Genomic DNA, 26,505 nt, shown 5'->3' on the forward strand with positions numbered 1-26,505 from the left:
GTTGGCGTGGTTCTGTGTCATATAGTACAGCGCTAGTTGTTACGTGTTTCACAACAGATCGTGGTCAAACGAACCTGAACTGCTTTTTCAGTGCTTGTTGGTGTGTATCTTTGGGACACACTCTTCTCATTGTGTTATTATTTCCAGCCTGCCAGAGCTGTGTCTCTGTGTTTCATGGGGGCACATGTATTGTCATTGATGTTTACATTTAGTCTAGCCAGAGACAGCTTTGTCCTCATGTTTCTTGGTGAGTGAGTGAGTTTAGTTTTACGCCGCACTCAGCAATATTCCAGCCATATGGCGGCGGTCTGTAAATAGTCGAGTCTTGCCCTGCCAACCCAGTGATCAACACCATGAGCATCGATCTGCGCAATTGGGAACCGATGACATGTGTCAACCAAGTCAACGAGCCTGACCACCCGATCCCGTTAGTGGCCTCTTACGACAAGATAGTCTCCTTTTATGGCAAACATGGGTTGCTGAAGGCCTATTCAAACCCGGAACCTTCACGGGTATCATGTTTCTTGGGGACACATATCTTGTCATTGTCATGTGGCTAACATCCAGCCTGTGCTGTTGTCAACCTCGAGAACATCTGCGGCCAAGTTTGTCCCCCACTCATATACACTCTTCCATGTAGAAAACCCTTGTGCCCGCGGTATGTTGGTTTGTACGTCTGTCCCATACCCTACTCCTATATACTCTTCCATGTACAAAAACCCTTGTGCCCGCGGTATGTTTGTGTGTACGTCTGTCCCATACCCTACTCCTATATACTCTTCCATGTAGAAAACCCTTGTTCCCGCGGTATGTTGGTTTGTACGTCTGTCCCATACCCTACTCCTATATACTCTTCCATATGCATGTAGCATCCTATCGATAAACATGCTAACCTGCCTGACAGCAGCACATAATATATGTCATATGCACGTAGTATACAGAATACATAAACTATATTACTACTGTCCTCTGCTTGACAGTCCAGACAAAATGCAGACAGATCCAATTTCTGCTGCTAGTTATATATTAGGTTACTATACACAACATCGTCGTACCCGACGTTAACATCATAGTATTTCCTACGTGAACACCATTGTTTGACATACTCACAACTAGCATTGCGATAGCATCCTCTGTAAATGCTATATCTACCAACTGCGATGCAATGTACGTTCCTAACACTACTCTCTTTTATTTACACTAACACTAATGGCTATCTCGAAGATTTCACTTTCACATTACTTCACTTTCATTTGTCCTTAATGTGACATTAGTTGAAATATATTTCATCGCTATCCTCACTGGGAAAGCATACCAGAACAACTTAGGTCTTCAACAAAAGAAATATTTAAGCAAAATGATTCTAATATTTAGCAGTTACATCTTTTCACGTGTTACGTAAATTGAATTATCATGTCTTGTCCAACATAACTATTTTACATGTGTTGTCATTGTACGTTTCGAGAGTAACCTGGAACCTGCAAGCATTCCACGCCCAAATTTGTTTTGCAAATAAGGACTCTAAGACGCACTGCTAACGTATTTAACAGTAACCGGTGCTAACACTGCAACAACCACTACTGACACTGCACCACATGCAGCTACTACTACAACGTCCTAGACTAACCCTGTAATGCTGACGTGCACAGTTCTGCTAACACGCTTTTGCCGCCTTCTACCACCCAGTCACTGAACCTCCAAACCAGGGGCCACTTTTCCAAGACATGTCAGCTGTTCACAGCCTCTCGTGGTCCAGTGTCAACCCACACGGTCTCTTCACTCGGTGATTATCTGCACATTCTACTTTAAATTCATTTTAATTAAGTATTCTTTCTGTAGAGAAACATTGTTTCAATCAAGTGAAATCTCTTTAGGGGATTGGAGAAAACCGGGGCAAAGAGGCAATAGGCACGCTAGACAAACTGTCACTTTACATGAGCGTGCTGGCGTGCTGATTTCAGACTAGAGCTTCTCACCCACGGTAGTTAAGATGTGCCACAGCTGATGAATGTGTAAACTGAGAACCATCAGACCGTAGGAATAGGATTACCGCCAACTTAAATTTTATTTTCGCATTGAAACCATGGTGATTTGGGGAATATTGATACATGTGGTCTCATTGTTATCTCAGTCGTCGTGTTTACAGGCAGCTGCCAGTGTAATTCACAGTCCACGTTAATGAAGACGATGTACAGTGGGCAGCAATGACGTGCCAGCGACATCTTAGCGACACTATCCTTAGTGCATGTGAACTTGCAGTTTCGATGACGGCACGGCATGGCAGTAACGCACACGTGAACATGATTTAGTGAAGTCTCGAAATGACACTGTGTATGCATTTAAGATTAATTAGTAACATGTTTCAGGTAGCATCATAAGGTTGTCATATTGGCAGGTGGCGTGCGCTTCAAATCCATTTAGGTAATACACCAGGACGTTATGCCATCGAGTTATGTAATGTGTCCTTTTATGAAGAAGATGCAAAACATGAACGTGCATCTTTATTGACGAGAGATGGCCTGACTGCCTGTAAGTTGAATGATCTCTGTGACAAACGTTGGCGATAGTGATCCCTATAGTAACATCGCTAATAGGATCGTGTGTACATAGCTACAGATGTATAAATGGAGCTTTCTAGAGTCAACTTTCCCTTAATAGCAAGTAGTATTCCAATGTCTCCAGGCTTTGATGTCTACATTTACAACCATTGAGGTTCCAACCAACAGGCTGTTTCTACAAAGACTGCAAAGAGCCTCATTCTACCCTGGTTCTGCGTTTCACTTTCAGAAGCTGTTTGATCAGGGCTACACCGTTGTATAACTTAGTAAAGCTTTTACAGATATGCAATGTACACATGTGGATAACATTCTTAAATTTGACGCATTGGTTGCCGAAATGATATCAGATGCAACATCTTATTCAAATGTGTACTATATATGTCCGTTCAAGTAAACACTTGGCACGCATTTGAAAGTGTTTGTGATGGGATATGGACAGAATACTTGCAAACAACTGTTATTTCCACTACTTGTTAGTGGTGCAGAAATGTACAATACACTCAGACCCATACGGAGTCTGGGTCTGTGTTCTTTTCAAAGTTCTTTCAATAATGGCAAAAGCTATGTATCTGCAAAAGTAAACAGTGTGTTGACATAAATTGCTGCTCCATGTTCTCGTGGAACAGTATGTAATATCGTGAGATGATGGTACAGGGAAATACCTTTAGCTCCATTACGGTAGATGAATATCTGGCATTGTGTCATGCTATCTGATATTGTGCTGCAATGGTATCGGGCCTTTGCCTTCTTCAATTGTGAGAATGCACCATATCTTTACTAGGTAGGAGCATCCCTGTTGAACCGTCAAAGTCACGACAGACACTGAGTAACTCCACGATGACCTTATTTTGTTCAACTGGGAATGAAGATGAAGAAACAGTGTCCTGCTGTATATAAATGAAGGTAAATAGACATCACGCGTGTACGTAGTGCAGTTCCTTTGGGTCTGACTTTGAAAACTGATCGCCGAGCGCATTATTCATATATATGGGCATATTTACTAATATCTCAAAATTGGGCAAACAATCCTCCTCCATTCTTCTTTAACACCGAGTCCGAAGTGTCCACAAGGACATCTTCTGTTTATTAAAGGACAATCCAGTTTCTCGCTTAAATGTTAGCACTATGCCTAAAGTAATCAACGATCTGGAGACTTCTCTATGGCGCGGTACGAAGAGGAGACATGTTTAGAGAGAATTCTGTGGAGGTAATCACAAGGCGCGGTTCGGGCTTGTTTCCTCTTAAATGATCTCCTATCTTGTCACCTCTTAATCCAGTAAGGCTTGGGAATAGACTCATCCGTGCAATTTGTCATAATCTAATTCCAATCAGTGCTGGACAGATATAGCCTTGATGCGCACCGAGGTGTCTGATATAGGGAGTTCCTGACAACTATGTCCATTCTGATTACTGGCTGTGCTTGACTCTACTGCCTAAATGCAGATTGGGGCAGCCTTTATAAAAATATAAGTAGAACTCAGTTCATAAAACTGTTTCCAATTAGCGGCTTCCCCTCCTGCATGTGTGACAACGTTGTGCGCTATAGCCCCTGTTACTGGCATTGATGGAAGACCGAGTGTCGGGATGGAATACATGTAGACACTGTTTATCATGATCACTTGACACAATCCTGAAATGTTGCACGAACGAATGTCTGGCACGAACGACTTTTCTCGTACGAAGAGTAAAAGAAATTAAAACGTTCTATAAATTGAACAGATTTCAGGACCCGTGAAGGTCCCGGGGTAGAATAGGCCTTCAGCAACCCATGCTTGCCATAAAAGGTGACTATGCTTGTCGTAAGAGGCGACTAACGGGATCGGGTGGTCAGACTATGACTTGGTTGACACATGTCATCGGTTCCCCATTCCGCAGATCGATGCTCATGTTGTTGATCACTGGATTGTCTGGTCCAGACTCGATTATTTACAGACCGTCGCCATATAGCTGGAGTATTGCTAAGTGCGACGTAAAACTAAACTCACCCACTCACCCACAGATTTCAGATTTCCGGAGCAGCCATCCAAATGGTGTTGGTATTATAAACGTGCTGGGATATTACTGCACCTCGGATGCGTCCCTTATATCTGTCAAAATCATGTGATTCTGCGTTCGAAACCCATTCTGCCTGATGATGAATCCTGGTTGGTCAGAACCTACCGCTCCCGTGGATTTTACCTTCTTTACAAACGTTTATTGCATCTGCCAATAATTCCATACGACTTTGTATGACAGTGCGGAATGTATCCATACCCACCCACGCCACCATCACACCATCTAATTCCGTGGTGATTCATGTCCGTAGTACCAATTCACTCATGTAAATACATGTTGTTCTCAATACAACTAGTATACAAGACTTGTTCAGTACTTATGTACATATATGGGTACAATGCCCGTATGTAAACTTCATCACACTGACAGAGATACAGTAGACATATATGATGTTTTCATTACCGAGGCACAATTATAATAATTCAGTACCGACGTACGCCTCCGAGATACTGTTGATATTCAATAGCGCTGTTTACATGTAGACACAGCTAATGATGTGTTGGGATTCAATATCAGTGTACAGATCATTTGGCGGAGCCTCCAGGAGTAATGCTATTGACAATGATTGAGAGATGATGCGCTTGACGGGCGATGCCACACATCACACTCCCAGTCCATGGCTGTCACTGTACCATATCTCTTTTTATACAATTCGTGACCGAAAAAAACATTAGTCGTTGACGAGTTTTGTGCAATCAAGGAACTTTTTTAATCAGAGACAAACTGAGGAATAAAGACAACAAATTGGAGGCATTTTGTCAACGATATTAAAGTGAGGGTTTAAAGCGTCGGTTTGCTATTCCAATCCCGTATGATAAATATTGGAAGGTCTCAGGGTTTTCTTGGCTCGCACAAGCCAATCATGTGTACTTGTGGTAGCCGATCGATGGCCAGCTTGGACGATAAACTGAGAGCAGGGGAGGCTTAAGTCTAAGTGAACAAATGACTGCCCGAATGTAATGATGCGTTAGGGGTCACAATTACTGATCCCTATACCGTGATTACTTCCACTCCCGAGAATTATGGCACGGCAATTTATTTTCAATACGAGACTATTTGTGACAGAGACGGACGTGGTTGGGATGCTGCCCGTCGCTTGCAGAAGTAGCTATGATCCGCCAGTGCACTGTACTTACAGGAAGAAATGCATACTTCTGCCCATCACCCATATCCTTGGTGCCTGTGCAGGTAGACCGTCAGACAATGAGACGCACTGTGTCAGAGGTGCTCCAGCCTGGCAATAGTTAACTTCAAGTTTAAATCACTGTGTCTCCAACAGAGTACCGAATCTAACGCATATTGGACTTGCAGTTGATTAAAACCGTCTCTGACTCAAGTCAGTGTCTCACAAAATGAATACAGGATCTCAACCTGTATGCACCATGTGACCCACGAACTGTGCTAAACAAAGCGACTGCTTGACTTGAATCTGAAAAAAACGTTTCGAAAGGTTATGGTGCTAATTTAAGGAGAAACTGCTTGAAGCTGTTAACGCTGTGTCTTAGGGTAGCGGTGCCAAACTACGGCATTGTTGGTTTCAAGCTCTTACTCTTGTTTGAAGCAGCAGCGTTGCTGAATGAAGACACAGAGGATGGAAGCATTCATTTCTTCCTGCAAGGTAATCCCACTCTCCGGCTTCACTTGGCTGAGAGAGCAATCATGTATCGTTTTCTTAGTGAGCGATCAAGCTATGAGTTCTCCAGCAACTTGACGATTGATCGCTCACAATGCATTTAGACAACTATCGATCCTCGGTGCAGTTGCGATAAACACAGGTCAACATATAGACTATTAGAGTGTTGTAATTTGATTAAGTTATTCGCTGATGATACATGGCGGACTTCTTAAGGGATTGTTTGCATTGGATACAGATTCGACCTAATTGTTAATACTTTCAGAGGTCTGAGTCTTTGTTTTTTACTTTACAGGATGTGGGTAATTCATTATAGATTAGTGTTGGTACGTGACGCATGTATATCATTGTGATGGGGTCACGGTCTGCGGGCGTTATGAACTGTCATTGTTTCCCCAAGCAACCCATCCCTCCAATGTTGCTACTTCCATTCGTCATTGTTTCTGTCGTGGTTTATGCCACCACCAGCAGTATTTCAGTGTTATATCACGGTCTACATGTAATCGAGTCTAGATCGGTGTTTTATTGCCATAGAAACTCGTTGGGGTAGGTCCATGGGCAGTCAGCCAAGTTGGTCCTCTCTCTAAACAAGAGGAATACCGCTGCAGTTAAATGAAGTGTCTGGGGAAAAACAGCACGTTGACTGGACGATCTCAGTTTATCGTCACGGCAGGCTCGCCACAAATATTTGATGTAAGTTACGAAACAGATAAACTATATTTGATTGGGTTAGTATGACTATACAAAATCATTTCCGACATCGTAAATCAGACAAATTATTAAATACACTTTATTATGTTTATACACCTGTGTGTTTCTTGGAACAAGTCAGCGGAACTATCACCAACTGTGCTATTGTTATGTTGTATTACCTATTCTAGTGTGGAAAGCAGTTCAGCCTCATCTTCCAGCTCGCCCACCATTTAGCAACGATACACGGTACATAATTGATGCAATGTTGAATAGATGTAGTTCTCCCGTCATCGCTGCCGACAGACATTTGCGCGAGAAGTCCATCTCAAGCCTGTAGAAAAAACTCTCTGTATGTTGTTGCATTTTAACAGTACTGGTGGCATGTCAAACATTGTATAAGTATGTGTTTTGCTTGCAGTTATCTCGGATGAGCTCTATGTGCATCGATCCCTATCGGAAGCTTGTGTAGTCGCCGGCGGGAGATCGGGAAGACTGCTATAAACACGCTTCTGTTTGCCAGCCAACTCGCAGTGGTGACAGACGAAGGCAGACCAACCTGCTGCTGCAGCAGAGACAGTTGTGTGTCGCGTTGTCTGCCAGTTCTTGGAGTGTTTCATGTAAACATACAGGATACCGTTATCCACACACACGACAGTGAAGTCAGTGTCATCTACTTGATGCAAGGGGATACCTCTTTGAATGTAACAATTGGCTGCCGACCCAGTGCCTGTGTGTTCAGATAGCCCGGTGTGGGTCTCCCTTCTATGCAATGCACGAAGATGTTGGAAGTTTGGAAAATTCCCCGTCTTTTTGTCTCCCTGCTGCCAACAGCCCAAGTACTGTTGCTGTTGCTGGTACTGTCATCGCAATCACGGGCAGGTATGTGTACTGACGTCTATCTTCTAAATTACTTGAATTTTTAAAGCCTTTTGAACTGGTGAATGAAACTTGAATCGTTAAAAGAATGATTGAATGAGTGCGCGGGTCTTCCTTCCTTCCTGCCTTGGCAGAGATTTGTCCGTATAGATATGTCGAATCGTGTACTCAGTCTGCTTATATGACGCTTCAACCACTAAACGCTTTTTTTTGCCATTTTAACAGATTTTCAGCAACATACCTATTTAATAATTTACATTTATATACATCGCCAAACATGGGTAGAAAACTGAAATGGGGATGAATGTAACCGTCCATCGGTTTGCAGTGATGGAATGTTATCATTGGTACCGGACATTAATTCTCCATCAGTATGTCGGACGACTGGAGATTTGCCGTAGTCTGTCTGCCGATATCGGCACAAATATATGCGTCGTAGATTGTCTATCAATGGCGGCAAGTAGAGATTTGTCCTAGTTTGTCTAGAGTAGCGTCAGGTTGTAAGAATATTTGTGGCTTTATCAGTTGCTTGTCTCACTTCAATGCTTTAACGATTATATACTATTTTGTAAGATTTTCATATAGTTTCAAAAAACTGGAACAAGAACACAGGTCGATAGAAAGAAAAAAAAACAAATAGAAGAAAGAATGTGTAAAGCATGGATATTTAGAAAGTGGGTAACAGCTCAGGTTTGTTTGTGATACTAATACAGATCTGCGTCAGGTGCATCTTCACAAGAAATATTGATATGTACATCCACTTTACAAACATGTAATAGGCTAATGACCGTTGATGTCACTGGCATTGTTAGACTATGGGAGCATGTGTGTATTTCCTGCAATCAAGGAGCAATCCTATTAACGTGTAATCAAGCTTGCTTGTTAGCTGCATCGTAACCTCAGCTGTATGAGCCAACTTCCACTTTGAATAAAGATAATGACGTATCGGGTGTCAAACATTTCTAGATATTTACAACTGATTGTCAAACTGCTTTTCGATTTTTTGGAAAACACATTTTCCCCACTGTACAAGAATAAGGCTGCTTCTGGTGTTACTCCCATGTATTAAAGAGTGTTGATACAGTAGCTGGAAACTACGTACAGAGGCAGTTCTAGACATATCTTATGTGAAAGGTGATTCTCCCTGTAGTGATGTGATCTGAAGGACCCACATAGTGTTTCACCTGGAAAGTGGCCGAGGAATCGTCTTAGGTCATGTTAGGTAATTTTAGGTCATTTCATTGCCGGCCATTCAGATACAGGCTGCGCACTTGCATATCATTTTATTGTCGGCCAGTTCAGCAGATGCAGGTTAAGTCATTTCATTGCCGGTCATTCACATACAGTTTGTGCACTTGGATATGAGATCATTACATGTCGACCATTCACATACAGTTTGTGCACTTGGATATGAGATCATTACATGTCGACCATTCACATACAGTTTGTGCACTTGGATATGAGATCATTGCATGTCGACCATTCACATACAGTTTGTGCACTTGGATATGAGATCATTGCATGTCGACCATTCACATACAGTTTGTGCACTTGGATATGAGATCATTTCATGTCCACCATTCACATACAGTTTGTGCACTTGGATATGAGATCATTTCATGTCCACCATTCATATACAGGCTGCTCACATGCAGGTGCGATCATAATGAAAGACTCACACTCAAGATGCTTTTCTTCAGTGTGTTCATAATGAAATATATCAATCGGTCAAACAGCCGTAGCCCACATCGGGGTGAAGGTGTTTTACAATAAGACATTCATATGGACGCTGCTTATATCATGGTGAAGATCATTTTATCATGAGATATTCACATAGATATGATTCACGTCTGAATGTAGATAAGTATTGTATCAAACGTACACTTGGCAGCTATTCGCACCGGGTTGTAGTTGTCTGTTTTCAAACAACAGCATGTTAATCGGTCACATGAATATAGACTTGAACATGATGAATCATTCAGGTGTATGCACAAATCAAGGTTCAGATTGATAATACAGTGGACGTGCATGCTACATCATTCTGCCGTCATAGAGTCACGTGCGAATCATCTGCACGAAATTGAAAATCATTGTGGTATCAGACATTCATATGGATAGTTCTTCACTTGAGGACGTGGAGTATTTTGTTTTGAAATGATTACATGCATGTACACTTCTGAAGGTATTAATCTTTAGATTATCAGACATTCATATGCATGGTGCCCACGTTAGGCAGTTGAATATTTCTTTTCCGTTCACACGCACGTTACTCACACTTCTTTTTATTTTCAAGCATTCAGTTGCTTGTTGTTCTTATTAATGATTCTATTATCAATTACTGACAGTCACATTGTTCAAAACCCTGAAGAGATAATTCAGCTATGAAACATTTAGGTGCATGTTGTTCACATCCATGAGTAGATCAATGATACTCAATTATCAAACATTCATATTCACATTTTTGCGCCAGTGGGCAGACCATTCTTTCTCAAAGATTCAAGAGCAATTCGCCTCTAATATAGCTCTTTTAAATCGTGTAATTAAACTAGTAAAGATAGCGTAAGTTTCAGTGGCAATGGTTATCTGTATTCTTGCGGATACACAACTAGGTTCAGAAGAAAATATACTCAGTCAGTAACTGACTACAAAACCCGGTGTATTGTCTGCTACTGATGACAGTCACTAGAATGTCAGACCCAGCCTCGATTATGTACAGACTGCCGTCGGAAAATTTGTAAGTGAGACGCTAAGCAACAAACTAAATTCAGCTGTCAGGGCAGATATCCAGGTATGTTTACAGGAGAACAATTGACTTGTCATTGCATGTGTTGGTGACCATCAGGATAGGTTATTCTCACCGCTTCATCGCTGTTTGATAGCGAGTCATTAACACCTGCTGATGATATACACAGAATTTACAGTGGTCTCCGTCTGTAGAGGAGATTTCTTTTTTTTTTATTTTGTCGTTTGTATTTAATGTCAAGGCTTCCAACATGGCTGTGCGGTGATAAAGCCAAATAATTACAGTATTTACGGAATCTTATTTTAGAACGCTCTGGTGTATAATGTTGACACATAGCGTTAATGTCCACCCAGACTAATTTACATGGATGTAGCTAGATGACACTGAGTCTGTTCGCTGGAAGTCCACCCACACAAGTGTGTTGCGACGGCCCTGCACTCAGTAACGCACGAAGAAGATGTTGTGACAGTGATGGCAATGCAGTTGAACCCGAACCACGAAAACATCGCTAAGGCTCCATCATTCCATTTGATAAAGATCATGTAACCATTGTGTGCTTCTGTGCTTAGCAGGGAACACTTTTAGCATCACAGTGGGTGAGAAATACGCTCAGGCGGACGCGCGTTTTATGCTCATCAACTACTATTATCTGGAAATCAAAAAACATCAGTCTTCGATTGGATATTTTCATGATCAAAGTACATAAATGGTCTCATCTAATGCTAAAACTCACGTGGCTTCTTCTGCCTTCAATTTGAATGTTAACCACGGCGGAAAATAAGCTCCCTAATCAATGGTCTCATGAAATCCGGTACATATTTTCATTTCCGACAGACAAGCTTAAGTAATAACGCTTCTTCACGGCAGACGATATGTGGAATGGGATTTGTGAATGTGTGTAAAGCGGGCTGGTCATGCTACCACAGGAGGCCTAGATCGTTGCTTCTCATCACACCAACATTCAATTCTCCGGTCATGTCATAAAGTTTTTCTTATCAGTATGGCTAAAGGAAAATTACTTCTAGAAAGACCATTTCCAAGCAGTTTGGGTAGAGGCTTATAACGAGACTCCCGGTAGTTGGTGTAAGGGGTTTTGTCGATCCACTTAACCGTCTAGAGACTCCTGAAGACGGCCACCAAGCTAAATGGCTTCTTTATATCATCGGTCATATGCTTTGTATGTCTGGTTAGCGGTGGTCAATCATGTCCTGTGTGTAGATGGTATATGCCAGCCAGTCGTGGTAGACGTATATATGCTTATCAATGTGTCATGGTGTATATGTGTTCGTCAATCACGTTTGAGTGCTGATGGTATATGTTCGTTATACAAATAGACTGCATATGTGGTGGTCAAGTGAGTGAAAGTGAAATAGGTTTCAACGTCGCCTTCAAAAGTCTTAACGCCTTCAAAACGCCTTAACGCCTTTTGTATGCATGTCTTCGAGTCTGTCTCCTTGGACCAGTCCCAGCCAATGTCATTTTGACAGTGCTGCTTCTTTGTGATCAAATATAACATTCATACTCCAGTCGGCCTCAGCATACTGTCTCCAAGCTAAGCAGGGCTTGAAGTCGACAAGAATGTAACCAGAAGTCGACAAGAATGTAACAAGCACCTTCCTTCCGTTCTAGAGATAGAAGGCATCCATGTATGTGTGTGTACAGTATTCACTAGTCAGTGGTGTATGCGTGAATGGTATATAATAGTCAATTATGTGTGAATGAATATACTTGCCAGTCATTTATGAAGTATTCATTGTACATGCCACTCAACTGCAAATGTCCTTACTATTCTAGCCCATTATTGCGAATTGTAGAACATGCAGTTATTGTTTTGTTAACGTTGTGTCATGGCGGAAGGAAGATGTGCCAACTTTGACGTTTTCAAGCTTATTTCCTTACATATAATGTTATAACTTCAAGACTCAGGAAAGTGCTGCCGAATGGCAAGTACTGAATGCTCGCAACCTTTTTATTGAAAACACAGAAGCCTTATCTCCGAATTCGAAGCCAGTGTAGCTTCTGGACAATTCGCTTGGCGTGAATGCATTTCTTCATGATTTATTTTCCCCTTAATCCTGAATTTGATAAAGAAACTTGCCGGCTTAAGAAAACTGATACAAAATTAATCAAATCTTAAGTTTCGTCTATATTTTTTTCAGAATAATTTCGATTTAGTTCGGTCTTTTTGTCAAGAAATCTGCCATAAGGTGGTTTCGGTTACCATAAGCTAGCCCCGATCTCATTATAATGATCATATCATTGCGACGTCAGTACAGACACGGAGTACTGTTGTCCTACACCGGATGTGACACCAAAGACGCGCGTGTTGGAGATAGAGATCCAGAGGCCAACTTACATGATGTATACTATTTCTGGAAATACTACAATGACGTACGTATGGTAGAGTAAATAGTGTTGTCTGTATACATTGGTATACCATTATGTTTGGGTCATCTTTCAAGTACTGAATGGAGGTGCAAGTATGCCAGGTCCGTTTGGTCATTTATCCGTACTTGTATTGGGGGACGTTCAGAGCAAGAACTATATCTGTATATGTACAATACTCACCACAATAACAACTTGATTTCAACCAAATACACAACCACTCGCCCTGCCTATATCTGCAATGATGAAGGGGTCCGCCAGTGAACGCCAGTATCATTTGAGCTCCTTCCTTCGCCATTTCACTAAGAAGGGGGCAGTGGAAGAGGGCAAGAGAAGCCCGATTACAATTAAAAAACGAGCTTAAGGAGACAAAGGCTTTGATTGTGGATGATCTATAACTAACAACGTGTCTCCCATCCATTCCGCAGGAATTTCAGTGGGAATCTCGTATGAGAGGTGGGGATGTTTTCAGGAACGAACGGCATTGCACACATTGCACGTCTCCTGTCTCCGGAGTCATCACCCCTCTTGCGGCGTCCCGTCTTGCTGAAGCAGATCCAGCTGATTTGGTTGACCGATTTATAGCAACCGAGTTCATTGTTATCAACCTGAGACATTACAGTCAAAGCAGTGGACTAATCGAAGGACATCACGGGACATCTGTTCCATCTAGCACAGCGATGTCTTGTGGTTTCTAGGATCCCTGGTGACACCTCCTGGTAGACTCCTTCATGAAAGGTCACGTCATGAATACAGACATATTAGGCTAATCTACAGAGGCAACTGTGAGACACTATCACACGAGGGCAAAGCGGCAGGCACAAAAGTATCCTATGGTCATGACTAGTATGCATGACTGTTGTTGTAAACTCATTAAGCACAACCAGATATTTATACCTGATTCCTAAATGGAAAACAAGAACTATGCAAATAAAGATGAATTTTCGATTTGTGTACTGATGCGTCATATCGTTGTAAGAGCGACATGGTCCATGTGCGTGGCTTACCACTGTGAATGTATGAAGTTTCCGAGTGTTTACTGCCGGGGTATTATTTACAGGATAACATGTAATCTCCGATTGTATCGTATTTCTTTGTTACTGGTAGCATCACATGTTTTCTGCTGTGCCATGCCTTTGTTACTATATCGGAGTCTTATGTTTAATATCACAATATTACATATTAAACTAACTTTGCATGAAATTCCATGTTACGCGTATATCCCAGATAATTATACCTGTTCGAAGTATATTGACTACTAACTGCCAGCTATCAAGTGCTCTACGCCTTGTCTCAGAGTCTATACAATTAAAACACAAGAGCGTATGAATAATAGATGTTTATGTATAGAAGTCAATCGAAGTGAAAATATTCCTTCCCCCAGATGTACGCTTGAGCAGTGACAGAACGTATTATCTTACTTCACACATAAATATCATTGTCTGATTGGCTGAGCGCTCTAATATTTTTCAATGAACAAGCGAGATGCATTGCAATACACCCCCCTGCCAAAAGCAACTCATTCTGTACTTCGTGGTAGTTACTATTGTTATCTCGAATAATATTAAACTACGCATGGTGCACGGAAATTGCCGATGTTGTGCGAATGAAAATCGACGGAAGGGAGATGTGTCTTGTGTCGTCCGAAAATCTACCGATGGTTTCGAAAAATTATACACTCCTTGCAATAAATAAATTTTTACAAAACGTTTAACATTAAGAAGGGGAATTACATCGTGGCGACATTACTAAGACAATACCTGCGGGAAAAATGAGCAAGATGCAAGATTCGAATCGTTTGATTCACAAAGCTTGGCTGAAGTGTACGATCCATGGTTCAAACAGTTCAAAATTAACATTGAGGTGTTCGGTGAGATAAATACTTTATTCACTGGTTCCTCGGGGATCATGGTTTGAGATATCCTCAATGTTTGTATATTTTCGGGCTGATTAAACAGCAAGTGTTCTCACAAAATATTTCTCAGTACTTGTTGAAGGCGCTTGACAAGAAAGAAACTCGTGAGTTTGGTGCCTTAAACGGTATTTCAGTCAGAGTTTCAGGTCTGACATAACCACGTTGGTGAAACACACAAAACACTGGGTACTGACAAAACCCAGAAGCAAAACGTGGGAAATCTGTGATTAGAATCCACAATCATTGGTTCCTGGGGCACCTATGGGAGGTAATTCTGCTCGGCTAATTACGATTCCGGGGGTGACGGGGCACCATCGGGTTTTACAGTGCTGCAATTTAATCCTAACTGATAATTCTCATTTACAAGTCTTGTTTACTGTCGTTACACATGGACAATGTTTACCATTCTGACAGATTTAGAACGTCGTTTGTGAGGTAGTGTTACTAATCCCACATCACCCTCAGTTCCATCCATAACTATATTAGTCTTGTTATACAGTCGTTCCTTTATAGCGTTTAAATAATAATCGATATAGCTCACCAAGCGTGCATCGCCCTTCCCCTCCACATGGCCGCCCTGCAATCAGATTAATTCGAAACACGTTTCTGTGAGAAAATAGAATGGAGAGAGAAGGCTCAAGAATATCCTAAAAGCTTAAATCTTGTATTTTAGTGCTACGGTAATTGCGCCCATTATTTCTCAGAGAACATCCAAGCAGTGCATTCGTAACATGTTCACGTGTTTTGGATTTTTTATTTTATTTTTATCTTTTTTTTTTTTTTTTGCATTTCATTGGCACTTGTGTTTTTTTTCAAGTAGAATACACTTTAGTGTATTTATTATGGAGCGCATATTTTATGTTGGGGAGAACATGCGGGTTACTGTTCGCTGGCAAGGCGAATCATGTTCACGAAATCTGCCAGTATGATTTGTTCTCAAAATACATTGATAACTAATTTCTTTTGTGGAAAATGGTTTAAAAGTATGTGGGATCTCTTTGTAGTTGCATCTTTTCTTATGTGAGCGTGAGAAACGTCGAATGTGTCCTCTGCTAATGACGACGTGAGTTACGAAGCTCAGTCGTGAGTTGATATTTAAACAAAATTGTCTCAGTGCTCTTTACAATGTATCTATGGGCAGTAATTGATCATTTTAATCCCCGAATTACTTGAACGTGAATAACACAATAAGTTTGCTTTGTCGTTTAAACGCATCAGTCAGCTATATCCCTGGTGTATTGTCTGTAAACGATCGATTCTGCACCATGTAATCCAGTGACTGTCATTATGAGCAGCGGTGTAGGCAACGAATATATGATATTATGCACCAGCCAGCCTCATCACCTAAACCTTTTTCCGATACAATTTGAAATCATCACTTGAGAGCGTAGATCCGTCAATTCCAAGTATGTACAATCATATATATGGATTCTTGTTGGCATACACTTATGTACAATATACAATAATAACTGACAGTCCTTTCCAGAAGAAACCCGACTGATAGTTTATATAACAGAATATTGTATATATGATAAAGTGAAATTTTGTAATACATTTCAGAGGTAATATGCACCTTATCCACCTTGTGCATACACTTGCATTTTAAACTATTATCTCCTGGAACCTAGTCGACTAGTATACTAGTCCCTTCCCAGGTCTTCTATCCAACTAGAATGTTCGATTTAATTTTAGGATGGCAAACCCCGATCGAAAGCAATGCAGTCAGGTTCCATGGTATCTAGGAGTTATGTCTAAATGTGTCCAAGTCCTAGCAACGTAATCGCAGTTGTGGCCAGCCTAAACTGTATTACAAGGAGACTTGATGGCGGGAACCCATGTTGTCCCCTGGGGTGGAAATATAGAGTTTGAACGTGCCTGTATCGTAAGGTGGGGGTCTGTTCTTTGTCCTGGAGAACCATTGATGGCAGTTGCATCTGTCGTGGTCGATCTCAACAGTACAGGGGTGGGACTTTGCCAGAGGTGACCACTACATATGCGAGAGTCTATGGACTTTGTGGTGGGTCTTTACTGTCCCAGACTTAAACTGCATCGGCCTGCAATTGTTGTATATAGGGACGTCTGCTGTCGCAGGATAGAAGTATATATACCCCACCATTTGCTGTTGAGTGGACTTGGGCTGTCACAGAATAATGCAATACATATATGAAACTGGTAATTGGTAATGCATTTATTGTGACGGGTTTGTTGGTCAGACCACAGCTTTCTCAGGTTTGGCTAATACATGAAGCATACCTTTAATACCATACCACGGCTGTGAGAGGGTACAGCAATACAGGCGGGCGTCTACTTTCAGTGGAGTCTCAGGGTACATGGATACGAACCGGTTTTCTAGCCTCGTCAGCTTCTATATATAAAGACCAACCTTTGATGTCCTATTGAGAACAAGCCTGACGGGAACGTCTCTACTATCTACCGAGAATTGCAAATTAAAACCTGATATCCCCTGTCTGAGGACCCTCGGTTTTTAAAGACATACGTAGACAAGGTAACGAGGATACAATGTAAATGTACTTTAGTATATAAAATGTTGTAATTTAAAAGAAAAGGTTTTGTATAAAGAGGAGCTGTAACTTCTGAAAGACCACGGTCTTCAACGGATAGCACAATGTTGATATTGATAGTTGGCGTTAGAGCACCCAAAATGACAAATTACAATTTATGTGTAACTATATTTTGCTCTTAAATCTAAAGTTCATCAATCAGTTCAGTTTATCTTTATGCGCGTAAGAGCTTTCTAAGTACTAAGTACTTCAAGTGGTTTTGTTTGTGGAGAGTTAACCAGCACTATTATATATGCCTCACAATATATAACAGATATACGATAGTGTTTGAAAATATCTAAAAGTTCTTATCACGTGATTCCATAAAAATGTTACAAACTCATACATCTGAAAACTGGACTTGGTGAGTGAATAAGGCACATAAGTGTTGTTAGCTGACGAAATGTAAATAAGACACAGGTCATGTTATTAGGCCTGGAAGATATGAGAATAGTAGAAACTTTTGAAACCACAGATTAATAATCTAAATCCATATCAGTCAGTGATTGAATTGTTGACGCCAATCAATACAAGAAGAAAGGGATTGTCTAGCAGTTTAAGTCCATTTCAGTGAAGGATTAACATCACCATCTATTCGTATACATATAATTTGAGAAAAATATGGATGGAACGATTTGTGTGTGTTCATGCCAAACGGTGATGGTTTATGCAAATGATTTGATATCACAATGATATCAATGATGCACAATACTATGGGGTTCTCAACTAATACTCTCATATCATAGTCTATGCCGGTGGAGTACGATGATGGGCAATTCTCATGCCACCATCTGGATTCGTATTAGGATTGCTTTCACTCTGTATCTAGTACGATAGCTGATCGTATCTTTATACCGCAGTTTTGCCTGAAGTAATTTCGTCATCAGTTTCCTGCCCGATCAGATGTTCCAAGAACCATTTGATCCACATATAATCTCGTATAATAGCCCTCCTTATATTCACAAGCCCATGTTCGTGTACCTAAGTACTTTCACATGCCACGGCAATAAATGAGGAATGCATGTGTGATTTAAACCCTCCGTAACATTTTCTTTTGACGGGTGGTATTCGGTTTGACGTGGACAGGCGGAATTTCGCCACGTGAATAATCTCTAGAGTATGTATAAATGCAAAAGTATTCAGTTCCCATAATCCAATGCGTCGCCATTTAACCGTCTCTGCCTACGCCAGTATTATACGCGCAAGGCAACGTGCTAGGTACGAGCGACAATCTACGTGAGTGTGCTAGTAGTTATTACCTCACCTAAAGAGCATCTCCAGATGCAACTTCAAGCAGCGAGCCCTAAATTGCTGGAGGGACACGGTAGGGGGAGCTGTTTGATGATGGAGACAGAGCAGAGAGGGGAAGTTCCCAACTCGAGGTGAAATGTGGGGAGCGGAGACACGACTGCGCACATTTGACAGGAATACCTCGCCTATTGACTTCATCTAGCCAGGATCAACATTCACGAGGTGTACTGAACGGCAGACATCTTAATGGAAAAAAGGTCCGTTTGGGTTAGATCGATAAGAAAAAAATGAGCTTTCTTGTCTAAAGAAATCAACGAGAAAATGTCGGATGTTTCAGAAGTAAACACTCTCCCAAAGGGCGAATATCTAAAGAAGGAATAATAGATATATAAAGTCGCCCGTATCAATAGCAATTTCTGATAGTTTGTTTTGTAAATATGAATACGTGCACATGAAGTTCAGTCAGCGCAACGTGATCGATATGAGGTTGTTCAATAGCAGGAGTGAAATGAGGTTCTTCAATACTAGCAGGACCGAAATGTGGGTCTTCAGCGCTGCCTTGGCAGGAATAAGGGTCTTCAGTGCTGTCATGGCTGAATTGAGGGTCTTCAGTACGGGCAGGACATCGGGAAGATTTTTCAATACAAATATCATTATAAGAGTATGGTCACTTTCAGGAGTATTAAGACACACTGGAAGGGATTGTTCTGCTCTCGCCTGGACTGAATGATGTTCATTAGCACTGCTATGTATTATCACAACAACGACATGATCACTAAAGATCACCATACATCTCCCGTTCAAGAACAAATCACGTTTGTTTACTAGTGCTGAATAGCAGTTCGTGTGGACACAACAGGTCGAGCAAAGGCTTGTACGCTGCAGCGTCTACATACCGTACACAACAACTCCTCTACACTATACACAGCAACGCCTGTACACTTTACATAGCAACGCCGGTACACTATACACAAAAAACACCTGTACGCTATAGACAGAATTGCCTGTACACTATAGACAGTAATGCCTTACACTACACACTGTGATGCCTGTACACTATAGACAGTCATACCTGTACACTATAGACAGTAATGACTGTACGCTATAGACAGTAATGCCTGTACACTACACACTGTGAAGCGTGTACACTACAGACAGTAATATTTGTACGGTGTAGACAGTAATGCCTGTATACTACGCACTGTAATGCCTGTACACTATAGACAGTACTGCCTGTAAGCTACACACTGTGATGCCTATACACTATAAACAGTAATGCCTGTACACTATAGACGGTAATGCCTGTACACTATAGACAATAACGCCTGTACACTACACACTGTAATGCCTGTACACTATAGACGGTATACTACACATTGTAATGCCTGTACACTATAGACGGTAATGCCTGTACACTATAGACAATAATGCCTGTATACTACAAACTGTAATGCCTGCACACTATAGAGAGTAATACCTGTACACTATAGACAGTAACGCCTGTACACTACACATTGTAATGCCTGTACACTATAGACGGTAATGCCTGTACACTATAGACAATAATGCCTGTATACTACAAACTGTAATGCCTGTACACTATAGAGAGTAATACCTGTACACTATAGACAGTAACGCCTGTACACTACACATTGTAATGCCTGTACACTATAGACGGTAATGCCTGTACACTATAGACAATAACGCCTGTACACTACACACTGTAATGCCTGTACACTATAGACGGTATACTACACATTGTAATGCTTGTACACTATAGACGGTAATGCCTGTACACTATAGACAATAATGCCTGTATACTACAAACTGTAATGCCTGCACACTATAGAGAGTAATACCTGTACACTATAGACAGTAACGCCTGTACACTATAGACGGTATACTACACATTGTAATGCTTGTACACTATAGACGGTAATGCCTGTACACTATAGACGGTAATACCTGTACACTATAGACGGTATACTACACATTGTAATGCTTGTACACTATAGACGGTAATGCCTGTACACTATAGACGGTAATGCCTGTACACTATAGACAATAATGCCTGTATACTACAAACTGTAATGCCTGCACACTATAGAGAGTAATACCTGTACACTATAGACGGTATACTACACATTGTAATGCTTGTACACTATGGACAGTAATGCCTGTACACTATAGACAGTAATGCCTGTACACCATAGACAATAGCGCCTGTACACTACACACTGTAATGCCTGTACAGTATAGACGGTATACTACACATTGTAATGCTTGTACACTATAGACGGTAATGCCTGTACACTATAGACGGTAATGCCTGTACACTATAGACAATAATGCCTGTATACTACAAACTGTAATGCCTGCACACTATAGAGAGTAATACCTGTACACTATAGACGGTATACTACACATTGTAATGCTTGTACACTATGGACAGTAATGCCTGTACACTATAGACAGTAATGCCTGTACACCATAGACAATAGCGCCTGTACACTACACACTGTAATGCCTGTACAGTATAGACGGTATACTACACATTGTAATGCTTGTACACTATAGACGGTAATGCCTGTACACTATAGACGGTAATGCATGTACACTATAGACAATAATGCCTGTATACTACACACTGTAATGCCTGTACACTATAGAGAGTAATGCATGTGCACAATAGACAGTAACGCCTGTAGACTACACACTGTAATGCCTGTACACTATGGACAGTAATGCCTGTACACTATACACTGTAACGTATATAGCGTACACTACAACGCCTGTAAACCGTAACTACATTATGTATGTGCAGCGTACAGCAACGCCTGTACACTGTATTTAACAACGCCTGTACACCGTATATAACAACGTCTGTACACTGTATATAAGAACGTCTGTACACCGTGCACTACAACGTCTGTTCTCTCCCAGGCTAAAGAACATCGAAGCATAAATACTACGTTCGTTATACTACAAACCAATCTCTAAACTGTCTCGTTGACACATTTTATGTCCAGACTTTGCTTACTTGAGTTGCAGAAAAATAATGAAGAACAAACCATTATAAGGTCGTTGCAACATTAATCGTCGCATCTGCTTGCTACCTTGAACTTGTGGTAACAGAGATCAGCGCCCGTTGGACCAAGTGGCCTGTCACGTATGGTCTTATGTCAACCGGTATAATCTTGTTTCGTGAATATTTCGTGCTCCGAAACTAAGCAAATGGTGTAGCCTAACGGTAATTACAACCAATGTCACAACAGATAAACCATCTGGTGACTCATATCACAGAGGTAAAATGGCTGGACTCGATGTATCTTCGTCTCGCGGGCTCGCGTCACCATCATTAAACGGAGTCGGAAGTAGTGTTTCCACTGAATAGAAATGTTTACGAGTCAGCGATGCTGTGTGAATAAATGCTGTTGAAACGTTAATAAAAACGTTTTGTAGCATCTTATCGTATTTTAAACCCGCCTTTGAGAACTTTATTGTCAGGTTGCACTTCTGAGTACAGTCGGCGAAAGGTGGCTTTCTAAGCCGCTGTCACCAACACTGTCCGTTATATACATCTGGATAATGAGGAAGGCTATTCACTGCCAATTACGGTACCGGTTGTATTTCAACCTTTGAAACAATGCTATTATTATTACTTTGGAATCACTGTGATTCTAATACCCGACCCTCGTTTAGTCATTCGTAAAGTCCACAAACACATGCTTTTGATACATGCATGCATGTACCGAACGTCGTCTTTCACTCCCGTCAAAGCTAACGTTTACGTCTCACATTGCTGGAATAATAATTAGCACTAGGTAGAGAGGTTTTCGCAAAAGCTGGACGTGTGTATAAATTAGATTACTCTTGGTTTGTGGTATGTGGTTATTATGAGCCGTCATATGTTTGTGCTGACTGTTAAATAATCCTTAGGTTTCAAAACATGCGCGCAGATATCTCTTCACAAACATTCATGTGAACATATTCTGTACATGCTTGAATTTCACAGCTTTTCATAGATTCGCTCTTGGTCGAATATTGATAAGGCATTGCAATAACTGTCAAGGTAATCTGTTAGCCTTAATTACAATGACTATGGGTGAATGAGCTGTGAGTGAGTTTGCTCTAGATTGAATCCCTTTCAACAGTTGTTCAGTCGTTTCACACACGCAAGTGATAGTTGGAAAGTTTGTTACAGATGGTAGCTAGATTCGACAGCTGTCAGCGGTGATCGGAAAACGCAGGCTTGGTACCTTAACGAGATGTGACGCTCAGAGAGCTTAGCTGCAGTAATTGATTTGGTTTGTAGATAATAAGCAAGACTATTTTGATTCTGAGTTCTGATTCCAAATGACCAACGTGACTATACGCCATTGTTCTATAAGACTACCCTGACTACAAGACATTGGACTGAAAGAGTAACGTGACTTCTAGTCATTGTACTTTAAGATTAACATGATTACGAGTCATAGTTCCCTGGGTCTTGAGTGATTACTAGACATTGTTCAATAAGACTAGTTTGACAACCAGACTTATGGTTCTGTAAAACAAACGTCACAGCAAATCCTTCTTGAATTTCAACTTGTTTGTAAGAAACGCGAAAGCAAAAGTGAACACAAGGTCCCCAAGACTAATCTGAAAACAAGTATTGTTGAAATAAGACTGAACTGACTACAGGCCGTAGTTATTCAAGACTCACAAGGAGACAAGACAGGGTCTTCCAAGACGAATCGTTGTTCTCTAAGACTAACATGACGAACAATAATTGTTCTAAATGGCTACATGAGAAACCTTAATATGGCCAACGTGTGCATGTACGAGAAACGCTAAAGCAAGCCATGGCGTGAATGTGCATGTCATGTGCTTGTACAACTAACGTGAAGGAAAACCATATGCATGTACGAATAATGTAAATGCATGTCATGTGCATGTACAACTAACGTGAAAGAAAACCATATGCATGTACGAATAATGTAAATGCAAGTCATGTGCATGTACAACTAACGTGAAAGAAAACCATATGCATGTACGAATAATGTAAATGCAAGTCATGTGCATGCACAAATAATGTGAATGCAAGTCTTGTGCGTCGCAAGACATGACCATGTGCGACTAAGGTGAAAACAAGCCATGGTTGTCCACGATTATATATAGTGGTACTTGAGGTCCTCTTTACCACCGTTTGTAGTTTCAAATTCTGGAAGTCAACCACATTGTCTCTCTGTTCATACGAGCAGGCACAAACTGACTCTCCTCTCTGTTGCCTTGATCTAGTGTTTGAAATGTGTACATGCACAGGGTGTCCTTCAAATGGGGACTGACTATTCCGAATGCCTGTATGTGTTCTTCACGTTGTCTTTGTATATATGCCTCGTGTTGTCGTCTTCTGTGTATGTGTATGTTTTTGTTTTTTTTCTATGATGTGTTTGTGTGTTTTCTGGCACATGTGTGTATCTGTATTCATGTATATGTACGTAACATCTTTCACAGGCTTTACCAGCGTTTTATAGAAGAGCAAAAAACAATATGTTCCCACTCTTTGACAGGTGTGCTTTTTCTTTTGTTTTAGTGAGGCCCACAGAAGGAAAAAACGCCGTAGACGACCCTGCGGTTCCACCCTGGGAGAGCGCACAAGACCAGCTACAGAACAGCAGTGGGATGCCAGATAAGAACAATATACAAGAACGCAGTGTGCAACCACCGCCTCTCAAACTACCACCAAAGCGGGCAATATCGACTGAGAAAATCCTCATTAAAAAGTTATTGGAGCGCTACGAACGTCAAGGACGAGTGGGTCGCCCGGTGATACACACGAACGACAACCTCACGGTGTTCTTTGGCCTTTCCCTGATACAGATTCTGGACGTTGACGAAACAAACCAAGTACTAAAAACAAATATATGGTATCACTATGTAAGTAACTGTGTTTGTTGTATATATTTTACGTAGTAATGGTATCCTTTCTGTATATGTTTTGTATAGGCATAACACACTCGTAAACATTAATGGCCTTCCTCACATATTATACTGTCCGTTTGTGGTCATGTGATAAGTTCTATGCCCATTCCTTTAACTCAACCAAGGGACGCTGGGCCAGAGAACGAAATTTGATTTGACTTGACATTTGTTCCCTTGGAATAAGCAAAAGCATTATTTAGTTGTATCTGGTATGTTCTCACATAGAATCAGTTGCGTGAAGTGGGCATTACATAATGTCACAGGCGTTTAGCCAGAATAATTTAGGTATTAAAGTCAATTTGTTTCGCTGACCTTTGGAACATGAAACCTTAGTTCAACAAGTGTGGAGGCATTGAAAAGAAGACAAAGACTGCCCCATGGGATGCGGAGGTCGTGGCCTCCGCGTTCCGGAATGTCAAAGCTGTCAACTTGGTGGAATATTTTCGTCAAGGCCAGACAATAAACGAAGCATATTGAGCTGGACCTTTGAGACAATTACAAGATGAAATAAGGACAAAGTGACGTGGGAGGCTTTGAAATGTCTACTCATCCACAAAAGCACTGAGTCGAGGTGACAACTCAGTCTTTGCTATGGCTTGACTCCTCGAGTTTGGCATTGAACTCCTTCAGCAGTGATGTTATTCTTTGTCATGGCCCTGAGTGACTCAGTCTGTTCCTAAACACGATGAATACTCTACTCGGAGCCAACTGATAAACAACTCAGGACGGTACGGCAGCTGTAGAAAACATCGTGGACTTCTCCGAAACCTGGACAAATTCTCTCCAACGTCATAGGCAGAAGTGTTCCAATGGAGAAAGGGATTATGCTGAAACAGTAGTATACATAGGAAAGTCACACACAAACCTTATCTAACGTAACATATGACATTCACGTCTTCTTACACATAATTTTCTTAAAAACAAATGTAGCACCAAGTAGCTGTCAAAAACATAAACCATAATTCCTAATATTATCAAGGCCAGACAAGTGGGAACACCCCCATGTGGAATCTCAGAAAACGCAAACGATTTACTGTCAGATGTTTAATGATTCACCTTTGTGCCGTGCAATCGCATATGACAAAATGAATCATTCGTTGGGGCATTTGTAAGCTTGGTGTGCACAGACATGGATACATCCTTAGAGAATGTGGACAATTTGTCACAAATGAAGCAAATTGAATCACATATATTAAGAAGACCTTATTGAAAATGCTTGTCTTCGGCATGAAAAACATCCACGTACAATTTAGAACAGGCAACGTCATTTGATGACTTGTGGACTTAATGTATATGAATCAGAATTTTGCAAAGACAAAACATACTGTCAGGAAAATTGACCAATAGAGTAATACTAAACTTCAGTTATACCTATATTCTGTTGTTCAACACTAGTCAAGCAGCAAATTCTGTTCCACTGATTTACACACATGTTAGAAAAAATGCAGCCTAGTAAGACCACTTAACGTGTTTTAATATTTAGAACTGTACACAAAGATTCCAAATAACAAGTAATTGTTCCAAGGCAGTGAGACAGAAGGAATTATTGTACTTTCCAATTTCTTAACCTTTTTGTCAAGCCATATTTCAAGAGCTCTGTTCTTTACTATTTACGTTTCAGCTTTTGATTTAAAATTAAGCACGCGTTATGTTTTACAAGTTCAAAAGTTCATACGACTCGTGATCTGACAACTTTAAAGGCCGTGGTAAAATTGGACTCTTTTATGGAATACATGTGGAGCACAGTCGCATGTTTGACATCAGAAACTAACTTCCTAATGCAGCATTTATTGTAATACCGACCTCCAACTTCTTAATGCAGAATGTCTTGTAAAAATAACAACTAACTTCCTAAAGCAGTATGTCTTGTA

The 26,505-nt window shown here is 40.9% G+C and overlaps 1 protein-coding gene across 1 annotated transcript in view; it reads left to right on the plus strand.

The window, feature by feature from the left end:
- The first annotated feature begins 7,282 nt into the window (after window positions 1–7,282).
- The window catches only part of LOC137283615 (neuronal acetylcholine receptor subunit beta-3-like), a 55,290-nt gene continuing 36,067 nt past the window's right edge, over window positions 7,283–26,505 (plus strand). Inside the window, exons 1-2 of the mRNA XM_067815208.1 lie at window positions 7,283–7,818; window positions 24,246–24,589. Coding sequence (XP_067671309.1) covers window positions 7,704–7,818; window positions 24,246–24,589 — 459 coding nt within the window. The 5' untranslated portion in view covers window positions 7,283–7,703. The remainder of the gene's footprint in view (window positions 7,819–24,245; window positions 24,590–26,505) is intronic.

This window comes from Haliotis asinina, chromosome 5 (genome assembly GCF_037392515.1).
Source record: "Haliotis asinina isolate JCU_RB_2024 chromosome 5, JCU_Hal_asi_v2, whole genome shotgun sequence".
Lineage (NCBI taxonomy): Eukaryota > Metazoa > Mollusca > Gastropoda > Lepetellida > Haliotidae > Haliotis > Haliotis asinina.